Source organism: Camelus dromedarius, chromosome 4 (assembly GCF_036321535.1).
Source record: "Camelus dromedarius isolate mCamDro1 chromosome 4, mCamDro1.pat, whole genome shotgun sequence".
Classification (NCBI taxonomy): Eukaryota; Metazoa; Chordata; class Mammalia; order Artiodactyla; family Camelidae; genus Camelus; species Camelus dromedarius.
In genome coordinates this window covers 66,799,009-66,817,024 of record NC_087439.1, presented here as the reverse complement: position 1 = coordinate 66,817,024, position 18,016 = coordinate 66,799,009, and the positions used below count along the sequence as shown (strand labels likewise).

At 44.3% G+C, this 18,016-nt stretch overlaps 1 protein-coding gene across 3 annotated transcripts in view; it reads right to left on the bottom strand.

The window, feature by feature from the left end:
• KLF7 (KLF transcription factor 7) overlaps positions 1 to 16,125 on the bottom strand; it is a 91,235-nt gene extending 75,110 nt beyond the window's left edge. Inside the window, exons 1-2 of one of the 3 annotated variants that reach the window (XM_064485053.1) lie at positions 15,973 to 16,118; positions 15,524 to 15,763 (exon numbers count right to left, since the gene is read on the bottom strand). In XM_064485053.1, coding sequence (XP_064341123.1) covers positions 15,524 to 15,625 — 102 coding nt within the window. In that variant the 5' untranslated portion in view covers positions 15,626 to 15,763; positions 15,973 to 16,118. Of the gene's footprint in view, positions 1 to 15,523 lie in introns of all 3 variants that reach the window. The other 2 variants (XM_031451923.2, XM_031451918.2) reach the window with 2 other exon arrangements.
• Positions 16,126 to 18,016: the final 1,891 nt, after the last annotated feature.

Sequence of the window (18,016 nt, the reverse complement as noted above, 5' to 3'; positions counted from 1 at the left end):
GCTCCACTACCACAGATTACAAAACAGTAATACTATACAGCACGTGACAGTTTACAAAGCACTTTCACGGCCATATAGCAATTGATTATAGCAATTCGGTCATTATAAACCTCACATTTCAGCTGGGAAATGCAGCTTAGCAATTTGCTCTGGTTTATGCTTACAAAGTCAGGACTAAAGTCTAGTTGTCTAACTCCAAGTCCCTTGATTTTCCACGACACCAGTATTCCTCACACTTCATTTCATTCCACCTTCGTGCATTTTTACCAAATCAGCATTCCATCTGTACCGTCATTTCCCTATTATTTTCATTTGTAATTGCCTCACTAAGGCATTATGTATTAAAGCTGCATATATTTTAAAATACTCTTCCTGTAAATGTTCATCATTAAAAGATAATCATGAAATTAAAAACAATAAAATCAAAATGATAGTATTAACTTTAGCTGGATATTTGCCTATCAAAAGCCCTGGGTCTGAGATCGGTTCTCTCTTTATTAAAAAGAAGAAAAGATGGAGGGAGGGAGGGAGGGAGGGAGGAAGTACAAGACAGAGAAGAAGGAGGAAGAGGAGAGATTATCAAGACTTAAAGACCTGCTAACACGAAGCTGAGTCTTTCTCCCTGAGTTGGTCAGAAGGATTGAAAGAAAACTGAGAAGGGAATAACACACTGCCTCCCAAGATGATTCTGCTGTTATTTAACGCCATGCTCACGAAGCCCACAGAGTGCAGCCCACCCTTTGAGAAGCGCTGCCTTGAGCCACGCTGCACTCTCATTGTGTTAACATGCGAATGCATTTAAAACATTGAAAGGGGGGTCACAATTCTTGAAGGTCCAATACTGGCTTGGACTTAAATAATGATTCTGAAACTCAGGCAGGTTATCGGCAAACTGAAGAGGAGGAGGAAAAGGGATTGCAGTGACATGTCTAATGGTCTTCAGATTCTAGTATTTGTAAAATCCTAGTCTCTATCATAAGGGAGCATAAAAAAGAGATGGATGCAATAACAGGAGGAAAAAGTAGGCAGGCACATCTTGGATAGGAAAACAAATGGTTTGCATTCTGTTTCTTTTTCACAGGAAAACTGTGCAAGGACACCTGAAGTCCACATAATGTCTGTCTTCCCTTTTCTTCTTTCTTTTCTTTCATTCTTTTCTTTTCTCTTTCTTTCTTCCTTTCTAGAAATATGTTCTCAGAAACATTTTAATAGTTGCTACTTCACACAGTAAGATCAACAGCTACTAGTTAAAAAAAATAATATACATATGTTAACAAGATAATGACCCCTGGACCTTTACTTAGCACTCAGACATTTTTAAAAAAGAAAAAGTAACTGGAGATTGGAGGAAAGAAGGAGGGCACCCAGCATCAAGTAATTCAAAGAATGGCTGGCTTTTTAAAAATATTTTATTTATTTATTATTGTATTATTTAATTATTTTAGTTTGGCGGGGGGGAGGTAATTAGGTGTATTTACTTTTAGAGGAAGTACTAGGGATCAAACCTAGGATCTCGTGGGCAGCTAAGCATGCGCTCTGTCACTTGAGCTATACCCTCCCCACCATGGCTGGCTTTTTTAACAGGAAAAGAATGACCCTGAAAATCAGTATCTGGTCAACCTAAATAACATCCTTAGTAACATCAGGGAGCCAATATAAAAGAATAAAATTTTTTAAATACCCCTAATGTAGACTAGCATCCTAAAAGCATTAGAAAGTGAAGGCCAACTACCTTACTGGCAGTATGAGTGCCAATGGTAGGAAGAAAGCAAATTACTTGATTCTCAGGAAAGTACTTTATTATAATACCCCAGAGTTCTTCACACACAAAGCATTACCTCCTCAGTGAAACAAGTCATATAAAATCCACTTCCACAAAAAACACAGTTAAAGCAGTTACTGGGATTCTGTCCAACATGCTTCTATGTCAAGAAACCTCAGAACTAGTTACATGTTTTTCTTCCACAAAAAGGAGTTTTTCCCACCACTGACCAGCTGGGTCTCCAGAGTGACAAAAGGAACTGTGACAATGGCAGTCATTTGTTAATGAGGGCTGTCTGACCAAAAGAACTTTTTGTCTGGTATTGTCCCATTTTACTCCCACTTCCACCAAGAAGGAGCTGCAGGCTCAGGAAACTTAGAGTCAGTTTCCAAATTGGAAAATGTTGCAAATACCAATAAGGAATAAACATGCTCTGGAGCAACTGCTCAGCCCAGGCGGGGAGAGGGGTAAACCAGATGGTCTTTTCCATCCCAGATTTCGATGATCTACAACAGAACCTGGATGACTAGGAGAAATTGAGATGCAGTTTGGAAGCTGCTTTATAAAATAGAATCCCAAACAAAGACATTCAACAAGGCAGAGGAATCTAAAAAGAAATGGAAATGGACTCTAGGTGAGAGTAGAAAGCAAGCCAGCTTGAGACTGATAAAGAAATAAGGTTGTCCCCAAATCATACATTTTGGAGGGGAGGGTGCCTCAGAGAGCTGCCAGTCTCAGGGTCACAAACCCAAATGTATGCTCACCAGGCCAGAGATCAGAAATGAATCGAGGTGGAAATCGTGGGGACAAGATTAACTGAAGAGTGCATGATCTGTCTAAAAGTATTTCAATTAAAAAGAAAATGGAAATATGTATGCTGGCCGAATAAAACAGCTCTTGAAGCCAGTTCAGCCTAAGAGCTTCCCGCTTGTATCTCTGATCATCTGACTGTTCCTAAGTCTACGCTACTGTATACATGTGAGGAAACTGAGGACCAGAGATGTCACATCATTTGATAACAAGCCGGGACTAGTCGTTGTATATAACAGAGCCAAACTGCTAGGATTATGTTACATGCTAAGATGATGTCAAATACAAAAATATTAAGCGACATTAAGGCAGAAATCCTGCATGCCTTTTGGATCAGGTACACTAAATTCACCTCGTTTAATTATTTCACAGGCCAAATTATATTATCATCTTGCAAAAACACAAAGCTACTGAGAACTGGGGGAAGATGTATGCAGGGAATGACTCTGCAAAAAAAAAAAAAAAAAAAGAAAGAAAGAAAGGAAGGAAGGAAGGAAGGAAGGGAGGAAAGGAAGGAAGGAAGGAAGGAAGGAAGGAAGGAAGGAAGGAAGGAAGGAAGGAAGGAAGAAAGAAAGAAAGAAAGAAAGAAAGAAAGAAAGAAAGAAAGAAAGAAAGAAAGGAAGGAAGGAAGGAAGGAAGGAAGGAAGGAAGGAAGGGAGGAAAGGAAGGAAGGAAGGAAGGAAGGAAGGAAGGAAGGAAGGAAGGAAGGAAGAAGAAAGAAAGAAAGAAAGAAAGAAAGAAAGAAAGAAAGAAAGAAAGAAAGAAAGGAAGGAAGGAAGGAAGGAAGGAAGGAAGGAAGGAAGGAAGGAAGGAAGAAAGGAAGAAAAGAAAGAAAGACCGTAAGTAGTCAGAGTCAGATATTCAATGTTTCAAAAACAACTGTTATATTCATAATTAACTTGGTCACAATGGTCCTAAGTAAGATGGCAAATGGAGCTCCTGACTTATATTTTCCAGACAGGAAAAACAAGACACACAGAACCCTCATAGCTTGTTTTTTTTTAAATGGATTCTTTAAAATTAAGTGTTCATGGTTCCTTCTAGGTACTCCTCAAAAAGCAAGGTAAGAAAAATCCTTTCCATGGTTGGTACTGGTGAATGTGTATTTTTTTAAAAATTGGATAAGCTTAAGACTTTTTTTTTTAAGTGAAATTCCAAGGAAAAAAATCTCATTGAGATATGTTAAGTGGTGTGAAATCTTCCCAAGAAATCCATGAAGTGCAGAGAAAGATGAGAACATCCCCCCTGGATGGAAGCAGAAGAGACAAAGGAGTGGAAACGTTCTTTCGGGGAGCCCCCCTCCTGCCAGCCAATGAGACTCTCCTTCCCTGGTTTCTGTGTATCAGAGAAAACACAAATACACACTCCTCAGAAGGAGGAACTGCAGTCCGCACACAGGGCTGGCGTCCCTGAAATAAATCTCTCCAGAGGTGCTAGGCTAAACCGTCAATATGAGGAAATCATCTTAAGAGTCTGATAGCAGCATATGCATGATTCTTCCCCCTCCCCCATAAAACTCCCAACACCAACAGCCACATCAAATTACTGCTTTTCAGAGGCCAATTCAAAAACACCCACTTTATCACAGAAAGAGTATTCCTTGTATATGTCAGTGCTCCCATTATGTCTTATTTGAAGGGGGAAAATGAAATAAAAATCCTATCGAAGATATTTATAGATCTCATAAAACCTGATTCACTCTCATAAACTGCTGTAAGCTCAGTCATCAGGTAAGGCAGAAAAGGCAGGTGTAGTAACCAGCACTGCATTATAGTACATGTGCCTAATTCTGGCTCTTAAGTAAATAACCACATGCTGGAAAAACTTAAGACAAATCAGTCATAAATAAAACTAGAAAGAAAGGGAATGAGCTGGACATTTGTGTGAGCAGCCAACCAAATTCCAAGGATGTCAAAGGAGGCCGAGTTTCCGGGGGGCAATGGATAGGGCTAGTGCTTCCTCACTTCTAGGTATAGGTAACCCCGTGAGAGCTGCTCCTGTGGGGTGAATAAAGGAATACCACGGGCCTGCCTTCCATCATTCACCTTCTCTTAGACACTCGAGGCACTGTGATGCTAGAGAGACCAGTGATACACTTTAGAAAAAAGAGCACTGTGCCACTCGATACTGTATGTATGAATGTATGCATGTATGTATATATATATGTATTTAATTTGGGGAGGGAGGAGGTAATTAGGTTTATTTATTTTTAGAGGAGGTACTGGGGGTTGAATCCAGGACCCTGTGTATGCTAAGCATGCACTCTACCACTTGAGCTATACCCCCCCCCCCCCCGCTGTGTACTGTTTTTAATGGGAGGAAGGATGGTTGAAAATGGGGAAAGAAAGAGTGCTTGTTGAATGGATGCTACGTGCCAGACACTGGACCAGAGAGTACCTGCCCTTACTTAGGTATCATGAACTCCATTCCACCGATGACAGAATGAGACTCAGAGATGTTAGGTGACTTTCTCAAGGTTCCAGCTCTGCCTGATCTCAAGCCTCATGTCATTTGACCACTACAAATACTATGACCTTAAGGAGATCTAATCTAGCACAGCCAAGTTCTTTCTCAGATGAGAAAACCAAGGACCAGAAAGAAGACAGACCAGAGAGCTATTCAAATCCATACCCACTCCACTGATTCCCAGGCCATGACCTTGGGCTTCTGCCCTGGTGTCTCCTGCCTAACAAGGAGTAGGTATAAATGTAAAATTTCAGAGTCCTGAGTAGGCTGCCTGGGTTTGCATTCTGGCTCAGCCACTTCCAAGTTGTGTGACTTTGGCAAGTCATTTTATAACTCTCACCTGAACATCTCCATCTGTAAAATGGGGATAAGGAGAATATGTACCTCACAGGGTTGGTGCAAGGATTAAATGAAATGAGGCGTAGAAGGTGCTCAGACGAGGCCATCTCTAGGAAGTATTTGACAGATATTAGATGTTATGATGATGCTTATCATAATGACAGGCAGAATAGCCAAGTGGAAAGAGGGAAGATGGAAGTATGTTCCACCACTGGTTTTGCAACTCAATTGCTCTGCAGCCACATTAAGACAACTTGCTTAATCTTCCTCTGCCCCAGTTTTCTCACCTCTGAATGGGAAATTCTGTAACACTGGCCTGTTTCTTAGTTACAGGAACGTGCCAATGGCAGTGATCATGAGCTCCGAGCCCTTGAGAACAAAAGCTCAATACAGATGCTTGTTAGACTCTCATAGGCCAACATGAACGCCCCTATCGTGGAGAAAATCATCTCTTGGTCCACATTAAAGAAAGCAGGAACACTGATACAGGGAGGCCAATGCACAGGCGGGGCCGAGCTGCCTTGAAAGGCAGAAAGCAAAGCCTGAGATTCAGTGTGACACTGAGCAGCACCTCAGGTGGCTCACAGGGGCTCAGTCCTGCACAGGGGCCTCCTCACAGAAGACACCCTTCACCCCACAGGCAGAAACTGTGCTCTGTTAACAAGGCCTACCGTGGCCATATGAACAAACACTCGGAGCTCAAAAGGAAGGGATGGGGGAATCTATTTCCACTCCTTTGTCTGCTGAGCAAATTTGTCGCCCTCCTAAAATAAGAGCCGGCACTCTGACCACCCCGTTGAATTCCTGCTACCTCGGCTCTGGAAGGTGTGTGTGAAAGCAGGGTCAGGAGCAAGCGGGCCCTCCCTTGCAGAGCAGTTGCTCCACGGCTAATTGCCGTTTTCACAGCTGGGTTGAGCTTTCCAAAAGCCATCCTTCAACCCTAAACTCTGAGCTCCTCTCATGATGTTCTCTCTTGCCAGCCGCACCCCCTTCAAAGCCAGTTTATACATGAAAGGATGCAGCTACAGTACATCCATTTTTGCAAACATCACAGTTTGAAATAGAGGCATTTCTAAGGCTTCTTTGTGAACATCGCCACATGCCCACAGTCATGACCACAAGAGCTAAGCCTTCCATGGATGAGGAGGCAGCCTCCTTGCCTGAATGTCCTCGGCAGCAATTCTTCCCCAGTTTATTTTTGCTTCTCTTACTAGAAACATGGGTCCTTTGAAATTCTTTATAAACACAGTCTACTTCCAAACAGTGAGGTCGGTAAGAAATATGTAGAGCTGCTACCTAATGCCTCTCTGGCATCAACCAACAGATGTTCATGCACGCTTCCGTCCCTTTAAAACCACAGAGCAGGCTGAGGTAAGTGGAAAATCATGGTCGAGAGCCTGCCGAGAAGGAATTATTTGAAGCACGGCATGGCTGGAGTTTAATGCCCACCGCCACAAAGGTACCAGAAATGGAATTTGACCAGGTTAAGCAAACCTCTAGTGGGTCATAGGAAATGTGGGCCAGATGAGGCTGCATTAGACACTTCAGGGTAAGGAAAAGCAAAACAAGAAGGATGAAACAACACTTGGACAGTTGCTATTCACCAAAGAGCTGGATGAAGTACATCCACCAGCACCATCCTGCTTCATTATAAACTTCTATTACACTTAGATTCCAAGTTATACAAGAAATGAAATATTTGGAGTAGGAACCTGCAACTCCAACACATCTGCTATGAACCCTCTATAGATTAACGGCTCAAAATCTTGGCTACATATTGGAATTACCCAGAAACTTTACAAAAACACTGATGCCTGGATTCCACTCAAAGGAATACTGATTTAATTGGTCTGAGGTGCAGCCCCAGTTGTGAACCATTACTACAGACATAGTCAAATCTCAAGTCACAGTCATATCATAAGTCCTAAATACCTACTGAATATCTACCAAGTGTGAGGCTCTCTGAGAACCTGAAGGGTTATATATTAAAAGTTCATTATCAAAATTATAACCAGGCATTGACTCTGCTCTAAATCATACAACCTAACTGGAAAAATAAAGACAGTAGGAAAAAAGAAAAGGAAAGAAAAGGAAGAGAAAGAAAGAAAGAAAGAAAGAAAGAAAGAGAAAGAAAGAAAGAAAGAAAGAAAGAAAGAAAGAAAGAAAGAAAGAAAGAAAGAAAGAAAGGAAGGAAGGAAGGAAGGAAGGAAGGAAGAAAAACTATACCACAAGAGAAAACTGAAAAGCATCAAGAGGAAGTTAAAAAGTTCTACATAGGAGTGCAGAAATACTAGCAATTACTGTTGGCCAAGGGAAAGGGAGGGAGTTTCCTGGAAGATGTGGCAACCATCTGAAAGTTAAAGGAAGGGTAGAATTTGAACAAAGAGACTCTGAGGGGAAGAGGGAATAAGAAGGAAAAGGCTGAAGGAAATGACATAAATGAAGACAGAAGCAGGAAAGGCACAGTCATTCAATTTGAATGGCAATTATCGCACGTGGTAACAAGGGGGAAACTTGTGACTATTACCTAGGTCCTATCTTGGAACATCTTGACTCTTAGAAGTTTGTCATCACCCTACATAGAAGAGGGAGCCATTGATAGTCTGAAAGTATGGTGATGGAGGCAGAAAGTCAGTCCAGGGGAGGTGACGGGGCTGCCCTGGGGCAATAGCAGAGCAAAAAGACAGTGGAAGACCATGGTGAAGCACTGAAAAGCCAGATCAATGGGATTTTTCAATTGTTTAGAGTCAAGGGAAAGAGAGGAGCCAAAGATGACTGGACCTTCCAACCTGGATCACAGAAGAAAGGTCATCTCGATAAAAGAAACAGGGAAACCAGGAAAAGAAGGAAAGAAGTTGATGAGTCCAAGCTTTGGGACATATTCAGTTGAGGTCCTCATGGGATGACCGAAAAAGCATTTATGGTCAGCCCCATGTTTCCAACTCAAAAATGTGGGCCTGAAACTCAGGAAGACATTGAAGTTGGAGATGTAGATTACAGCTCTGAGGAAATAAAGAAGAACACTTTTTGTTTCAATGTGTAAAACATTACAACCTCACTGCCTATCCAACCCTCGCAAGAAATTTTAAAATCCTTCAGAAAAGATTTTCCTGAATTGGCACATGGAACTGCTAGTTTCATGCAGTTCCTTTGTTGGCAAGTTGTCAGAGACAAAGCATTTCACCATTTCTCCTTTGATGTTCCGCATAAAACCCAGCTCGATCATCCATCCAACTCCCTACCCTCTTTACCCTCATCTGTTCTCATTTAGGTGACGGCATTCTTTTTCATTCAGCTGGAGTTGTAATTAGGGGCTTTTGTTTTTTTGGGTTTTTTTTTTTTCAGTAAAGTGTACATTTTCCAGATTACCACACATTATTAAAAATGGGAAAGAGATTAAATTACACACATTAACTTTCTCCAAGATGTTCAACAGCATGGTTTAGGACCCAGACAATTCCAAAATTCCATGTACTAGTACTGTTCAAAGGAGAAAGGGGATTGTCTTGCCTCTCTTTAAGGAGAAAGAGGGAAAGAGAGAGGAGGAAAGATGAGAAGTGACTCAAAATATATCCAGAACAACCATTTGATGCAAAGCCAGCAAACTGATTTGAGCAACTGAAAGAGTCCTGAGTCTGGGGCCAACATCCATGCTAACAACAGCTGGTTCAATGCCTTATCTGGCTTCAACAATCACTTGGTCCAACCCTAGTGTTTTAGACTTGAAGAAACCAAGACCCTTTCAGGATCTGAAATACTAAGATTCTCTGCACCTAGCTTTGGTATAAGGCCTGGGGCCTGACTTTCAATATGACCCTCAGGAAATGTCGATAAACCCATATTCGGAAATTGATATTGCATATGGCTCCACATTAATTATTTCAATTAACTATAATCATTTCCTAATGACACAGACATGGATGCTGTTTCCTGGCCATTACGGACATGTGTATTCACGCTGTACACTCATCTGCCCTGAAAGGGTCACCAGCCCCAATATGCCATTAGCTAAAAAAAGCCTAACAGAACTTGGTAAATCTCAAGCATGTGTTATAAACAATGTCACAACAAAGTGGGTAAATACAGAGAGGCAAGGTCAGTGTTCAAACACTCATGGGACTTAAAATCTCTTTTTGGGCAACTGTGTTCTAATACTGTATTACTTAATTTTGAACGTGCTCCCTCTCCCCTACTGAAGTCAAGCTCATAGAGGGTAGAAGTTATATCCAATTAAACCCTGCAGCACCCAGTGTTCTTCATATAACTAGAATGAGGGAATGAAGAAATAACTGTGAAATATTTTCCATATTTTAATATAAACAGAGAAAACCCCGCAAGATGTGACTGGGTGCACCCACCAGCTCAGCCAGGAATGGTATCACTGTGAAGTCAGAAGTCACCCACACCTCCAGCAGGTTGACATTGGACCCATAGCCTGAGGCTGCTGCTGCCCCCGAGCTGTACACCTGTGTGTCAGGCACGCGGGGGAAGGGGCAGCTGGAATGGAGACTGCAATGGCCATAATACATTTAGCAGGGCCAAGTTCTCAGGGTCACAACAAAATACCAAGTGAGGAAAACAAAAAGGACTCAAGGAAGAAGAAACGATTCTCTAAATTAACAGCAGAAAATGAAGGCAAAGAAGAAAAAAAAAAAAAAAGATCATGGCCAAACTTATGTGAAACCAGGTCCTAGTTACACAGTATTTGATTTGATTTGGAGAACTCTTAAATTGAACAAGGATAGTTTCTCATGTGGATGCTCTAAAATGAACACACATTGTAACTGGGCAGAGGAGTGTTTCTAAACTTGCGGCTGTCATACGTTACATTAGTGTATCTTGTTCCACTAACTTTAACACCATTCTTACTTGTAGAGCTTCCTAATCACTCTGCTTGGTAAGATTTGGCAATTTGGGTTAAAATATTTCCACAAGTTTATGCTAAGCAAGCACTCAGCTGATTCCGGAAAACAAAGAGGTTTATTTTAGAGAGATAAATCTCCACCTCCTCACCCTTCTGGCACTGCTCAGGTTATGTTGGGGAGCTGTCCTCAACTTTCAGCAAATCCTAATTCCAGCGTACAGGCTGGTAGATTGTGTGAACGGGAATCACAGAGGCATTCTCTGCATTCACCAATCATGGAGCCCAGTGAAGGTGGTGAAAACCTCTCGCACGCTACTACAGGCTGCAGAGATGGGGGTGACTGCCAACCCGTCTGGTCAGCTATCCTATCACATGGGCCAGCTGGGACTGGCCAGAGGAAACGGTCTTCCCTCCTCAATATGCATAGAGTGATTAAAGAAGGCTGCACTGCCATCTTGTACTCAAAAAGTTAAAATACAGAAATTCTCTGAAGGGAGAAGAATCTGAAGATTTATAAGAGACCGACTACTAAAAGCTCCATTAGGACCCTCTCTAAACTATTCCCGTTTAAGTGGAGAAGCAAATAGCCCCCACTGGCATTTATATTTAGAATGGGTGGAGAGAGAGGAAGAGCCCATTTTGACCGCTGAAGGTCTCTGACATACCCATACATAAATCATTTCAGGGTGAGGTGTCACAGTGCATCTTCTACTCTGCCCTTTAAATGGATTGGACCCCAACATCCCATTCTCCTCAGGGGAGGGAGTGGGGGTGGGAGGTTCATGGAGAACAAAGAAGCCACCACTTCCTTTATCCCCCCAACTAAAGACAGATGTAGTAAAAATATCTGCGCGCACTTTAAAATACCAAACTGCAAACAGGTAGACTAAATGATAATGTTTGAGAGCCCCCAAACCTACACAAAGATGTATCTATTAAAAAGAACATGGAAATGAATCTACTAAAGAAAGGCTAAGTATGTGATTGATGGCATTCACATGTGCTTTCATTTGTAAGGCTACATTTATTTAGTGAGTGCATCCTTATAAAGAAAATCTGGATAACAGGGGGAGTTCTAATTTTATTTTTTTCATCTACCAAGTCACTGTTTCAAATTTTTAAAAAATAGATTTATGATAACTAAAGAGCACACAAATCACATAAAAAAAAAAAAGCTAGCTATTTTATCCTTTCAGTGTGGTTAGCAAGGCTCCTTTGTGTCTACAAATTTCCCTGGGTGGTGCTGTTGCCAAGAAATTCTAATTCATGACAAGGTTTTCTGCAAACTGGGGACAGAGGCAAACCTGCGGATGCAGGGAAACTACAGTTCGCTTTGTCTTACTGACTGAGACAGCACCTGGCTGCTCAGGCCTGTAGAAGGTAGTGCAAAGGCAAGATCTCCATAGAGAAGGAGAAGCAGAGATCAAATCTCACCCCTTGCACCATGAGGCTATTCTTGGAAGGCAACCATTTTTGTAGGTTGCCCCCCAGAGATGCTTCATACCAAAGACTCTTGTAAAAAGTGTTTCAGGGTGCCTGAAACCAAGATGAAATTGCAGTGTTATGGGGACGCTGTAGTTCTTACAGTAGCCAAGTATGCCATTAGTTTAAAACAATGGGGGAATGGGGGAGGAGGGAGGAATGTTCTATGATTTATTTATTTGTTTCCAGTAGCAGTGGAAAATTTTCTCTGAGCAAAAGGGAGGCCTGAAACTGACCCCATCTGCCAATTATGAATCAGCATTAACAAGAAGCATAATTCCAGAAGAGTTTTCAAGTAAATATACCATGCCCCTCAACGGCGTGAAGCAAAGCTAAGTGCAAATAAGACTGAGAACATCATCACTTGACCTGCACTCATGAAATAGCAGTCTAGCTGTAAAGCATATATCCAAATTCTGAAAGTCTTTTTAGCTTCCCAAACAAAAATAACCAAATAAAAAAGGATTATACCAAAAGGATTATACCAAATCCTTTTTTATTTTCCAAGTCAGCAGTGGGTCCAGAAAAATCATGATTTCTTATGGCAATAAAACTCATGAATGGGTCCCCCTTTATCCATCATCAAGTGGTACCAGATAAGCTACTCTAGCTTCTGTCCTACCTTTGACTTTTCCTACTTTTGCTAAGACAGCTCTTGGAAATTTTCCTGCAAGTTTCCAAAGAGCTTAAGGCTGGTATCCTTAAGAGTTGTGCGTCAGCTGAATTCCATAAAATAATAGACCACATAAGCACAGTGTAATTTACAGTTATATGACAGGCAGGGATGATGTTACTTGGTCCAAGTGCTTAAGTATGCAGTCAGAGCCCAGGAATGGAGAGCTGTTAATGTAGAATGTGCATCTGGATTTTTAAATTACACCAGCAATGATTTTCAGAGTTGGAGCTGTATGTGGCTAAGACATCACTGCCTGAAAACCCAATGTCAAAATGATAACCCCTGAGACAGGAGGGCCATGACAGGCTCACTGACTATCAAGCAGGACAATTATCTCAGATGAGAGTTTAAAAGAAAATATCCAAATAGTCCATCCTTAATTTTCAAATGTACAGATGTCTTGGGTTTATCGTCCAAGCCACTCTTTCTTAGGAACCAAATCAGATTACTGGAATCTCTGTATTTCGCTCATCTCAAGGTACACTGTTCACTTTCAGAAGTACATCTAATATTGCTCCTCATACGACCTCTAAAATCTGATTACCCCAGAGCACCAGGAAACGTCCTCCTGCCTGGGGTTCTTTGTAGCAATCTTCTTGAGCCGACTTGAGCAAAGGAGCCTTAAAATTTCACCATCAGATGGCTGATTTGGAACCAACAGTTGCATATAACCACACTCCCCTCCTTTACACTCAGAAGAGGCAAGGGGGGAGGGGGCAGGGAGAGGGAGGAAAGAAGAGATAGAGGTTGGAGGTTATGTCATCAGTATGAACTCAGAGTCACAGTCACCTTTACAAAAAACATTTGTGACTATAGAGTCTAGGGAAGAAAGCTCCTTGGAGTGATACCTCACTTAGAACTGTGTCCTCACAAGTTATGTTTCAGTGTGAACTAGAAGCATGCCTCTGAAATAGCTTGGCAAAGGTTTCAAGGTGAGGGTAGCTGGCAGTTGGAGAGGATTAAGGCAAGAAGTAAGGAGGGAGGTGCAGGAGGGCGAAAACTCCTTTGCCCTCAGATAGAAACTAAGCTAGAGGTTCCTTGAAGGGGGTGACATGAAGCGGGGGAGGGGAGGAAAAGCAGAGAAGATTTCTGAGGAAACAATAGATTTAATACATCTTTTAATTATCAAACCAATGGTATTTCTTTACAGATCTAGACTGTCTCATGGATGGTCTAACCAGATCTAGAAAAGCAGGTTTCTTCTGGAGAGGCCTTCCCCAAAAGCAGGCTTTACTACTGTGAAAACTTGAACCAAAACAAAGTTGTGTGATTCATCAGGAGAGAACGTTGTAACAAATAAAGCCAACTTTCTTCTCTCCAACACTGCTTAACAGTTAGTCACAAACAAGGGCTGCCTTGGGCAGGCTGACTAAATCAACAAATTCTCTTCCCTAACCTGTCTAGACAGTTGTTAATAGGCAACCGATTCAACACCAGTGGGCTGACAGTGTGAAATGAAGACTATTTCAGAAAATGAAATTCTGGCAACCTTTTGGTGTAATTAGCATGGGAAATAAAAGGAGGAAAAAGCTCTGGTGAGACCCTTCATGAGATAGTCTTGTTAAGGATGGGGAAAGGATGCACTGGAGAAATGCTTTATGCTAAAAACACGTGAACTGTATGTGCATTTAGAGAGACAAAGTCAAACACATCTGCCAGCATCCTCGGGCAGGAACACATGTGCAGACGCACAGACACTGGGGACCAGTGCCTGGAGAAACTCACAGCCCAGAATCAAGGGAGAACAGCAACTAATAATGGTACCAAGGATCGGCTTTGCCACTGGGCTTGGTACACCAAAAGCCAAATCTCACTTGCTAAGGCAGCAACTGTTACATCCCAGGCTCAAGCTGGCAAATCCCGCTTTGGATCTTGGCAGAGGAAATTCAGCCGTTCATTAGCCTTAACAAGCTGCTGTCACGGAGCAGAGAAGTTACATGAACAGCCACACACCAAGCCTCTCGCAGCCCTCCCCAAGGGCAAGCATGTTTCTCCAAGACGGACTGTGCATGTTCGTGCTTCCAATGTGCAAATCCAGACTGTCTTCTTGGACTTTCCATGATACACATTGTACAATTTTGAGAGAATACCCGTGTCCCTCCACCTACCCCCCACCCCCCATCTTTCCTGCAGAATGTCCCCTCAGCAGCTCCTAATCCTTACTGAGAAAACCACTGTTTCCGCCAGCAGGTCTAGCACTTTCCACTGACCAGTACTTTCTTTATTCCACTTCACAAAGCCCAGTGAACTTGTCACGAGCCCTACTTCGCCTTCACTGGGACACCCAGCCAACTTGGCATTGGTGCCCTTCAACATCCTAGGAGTTTCTTAACTAGTCCTCTAAGACAAAGTCAGAGGCATGGAAGCACACATCACCCTTTGTCGGAGGTTGTGCTAACTGGAGAGAGACCCCAAACGAAAAAGAGAAGCAAGGACACACACACAGAGTGTTGTCTTCCTCAAGACATTGCACTAAGGGAAACCTACAATGCACGGTCAGCATTAGACAGATACAAAGGTACATCTTCCCATCCTCCTGGGAGAAATCCTTGAGTATCTATTATCACCGGAGTCCTCTTCCTTCTGCCCACCTTCTAGTTTCAAAATCGAGTTACAGTTTTTTATTGATACTCGCTAATTACTGGGAAAACACTCTGTTTTGCTCCTACCCCCGTCGCCCCCCCCATCTGACCAGCACCAGTTGAAAGAGATGAACCTGAAAAGGTACCAAGTAGGTAGAGCTCGTGTACGTAGGGACACGGTACCTGTCAGTGACAGCTCGGAAAGCCCCAAACCACCTTCCAACCCGGCTCCTCCGAACCCCAGAAGTTAAGCAGGTTTCTGCTGGGGGACAGTGAGCCCGACAACGTGTGCGCAAGGATGTGTGTTGGTGACTGAAACGCAGGCAGCTCGGACCGGCTGCTCAGCTCGGCACACTAAAGGGTTAGGGGGTGGATGGAGAGGTAAGCAGATGACTATTTCCCAAAACATTTTAAACAACAAACAGCCAAAAGGGGGGGGGGGAATAAAACAAACAAAAAATTCAACCCCAAGCCCACACCAACGCAGCCCCTGCGTCTCCGCCGCCACCACACCATTTACACAAGTAATTTAAATCATTCACCTGCTGCCAGGTCTCCTCCAGGGATGGCAAAGCTGAGAAGTAGCCGGTGTCGTGGACAAGTTGTAGCTCCTGGAATATACTATAACTAGCCAACACGTCCATGCTGCTGCTGCCGGGCAAAACGGGAGGAGAAACCCTCCCCCGAACACAGTTGGGTCTGTTTGTTTGTCAGTCTGTCTGGCTCACCCCCCAAGAAGGCAGACATCCAGTGGCCCTTTTGTTTTGTTTTGTTTCAGTCAACTAAAAAGGAAAAAAAAAAAATCAATGCAGGAGAGAGGGAGAGAGGAGGTGAGAGAGGAGAGACTGAGTGGGGTGGATGGAGAGAGGCATCCAGCGTGTACAGTGCAGACGGCTGCCAGGAAAAGGGGACTTCTCCACGGGAGTAACAATTCCCTTCCAGGGCTCTAATCACTCCAGCTCGTGGATCAGGAAGGGGGATGCAAACTCACTGACACGAAGCTGCCATCTATTTCTGCAGCGCTGTTCGCTCCTAATGCAATCTTTGCTCTTTATTTTGGGAGGTTGCATTTTTTTTTTCTCGCGATCGCTTCTCTCCCCCCCTTTCCTTCCCTCCCCACCCCCCACCCCATCCTTGCTAGTTTGTAGTCTCTCCCCCCTCCTCCTTTTCTCCTCCTCCTGCTCTTCCCCCTCCCCAAACTCCCTCCCACCGCCCGGCTCTCCGCGCAGCCGTGGGATCTCGGAGGAGGGCGTCCATTAGGCCGCGTGTGACCATGTAAGGTAAACAGGGGGCTCATGAAGTCACTGAGGGCCAATGGGGAGCGCGGAGAGGGGCCCGGGGCGGGACTTGGCCCTGGCGGCGGGCGCGGATTGGCGCGATGCGGATCTCCCTGCTGCCTTACAAGGCGGTGCGGAGAGAGCTATTTTTAGAGGGCTATATAAGGGGGCTGAGGCAGCCGCACGGCGGCTGGGGAGCGCGAGTGCGAGGGACGGGGAGGGCTCGGCGACACTCGCGCTGGCTCCCGGGACGCTGAGGCGACCGGGTTCGGGCTGCGCACCAGCCTCCGACCCTCGCTTTGGTGCCTGGCGGAGCCCCGGGCGTCCCGAGCCGCGCCCTCAGAGGGGAGAGGGTCGTGTGTGGCCCTTCTGGCGTGGACGCAGCCGGTCAGGAGGTGAAAGTCCAGAATGCTGGGCTAGGATGCCTCCTGGAGGAGGAGCGGTGCGGGAAAACGGTGGAGCCGGCTTGGGGAGGAGGGCAGGCCACTTCCCACCCCACCTCCCTCCCAGGCCCGGGGGCGGGGAACCGCGAGGGAGGGGCAGCGCTAAGGAGTTCCTCACTTCCTAAAAAATAAACTGAGGGTTAAAGAGAAGAAGTCACCAAAAGCCCCTTCACGAATTCCCCACAGGCTGCCAGGGTGCAGAGAAGAAGCGCCAGAGGAGAAAGTGGCACACAATGGAGCAGAACAAAGGGGAGCGGCGCGCGGAGAGAGGCCTGGGCCCGCCCCGCGCGCCGCGCAGTCCCCGCCCCCTGCCCGCCAGCGCCCACCCCCGCCTCTGTCTGCTGACCCCGGGCGGGGGGCCGGGCGGGGGTCAGACTCCCAGTTAGAGTTGATTGAAAGGGGACATTTTGCTGGAGTGTGTGTTAAAGACAATAGGGGGGAATCCGGGTAGACAGGGTGCAGGCGGGAGCCGGCAACTTACTTGGAGGCTTAAACGTGAGGCTCCCCATGTGGCTTGGAGGGTGTGCCTGCCAAGCTGTGGTGGTGAGAGGAGGAACCGGATTGCGATCGGGCGCTGACTTATAGAGACATACAGTTACAGATTCTGTTATCAGAAGAAACGCCTGCACGACGCACATTGTTGGGATTGACCAGTTGTTTGCTTGACCTTAAATGGTTAGTGTGGTCCAAGCTTCCCCAAAATGCACAGTGAGCTGAACTTCCACTTTTGGAACGATTGCAGAATTTGGTACTTACTCAGAGATGAGAAACTTAATTCAGCCCCCAGTGGAAGAAACACATCCACCATAATCGCCCTCTCAGTTGTCTCGTTCTGACTATGCGGGACTCCATATTACAATATTTGAAAGAGCCTACTTTAACAAACATAATTTGAAAGTCAAATTCTGGGGAAATTAAACAGGAATTATGGAGTTGAGAAAAGTCTAGTTTCTTTACTTTTTGATGTCTGGAGTCTGTTGGTCAGATCTATAGCATCCAGTGTATGTGTATAAGCAGTGCATTTACTGTAAGTGCATGTAGTCTGTGCATGGAATGCACAAGGGTCTTGGTGCTAGGGGATAAATGGGGGAAAAAAGGTTAAAAATCCTACATAAATAGATGATATGATAGCACACATATAACTGCCAGTATGAGACAGCTACATGGGCCTTTCCCAGAAGTAGAAAACCACTTAAAGTCATCACATCCCAATTAGTGCATTAACTTGATCCGTATGGCCATTGATACTGCCACTTACTTAGCTGTGTGACTTTGAGCAAATTACTGGCTCAGACCCTCTGGCTACCCATCTCAG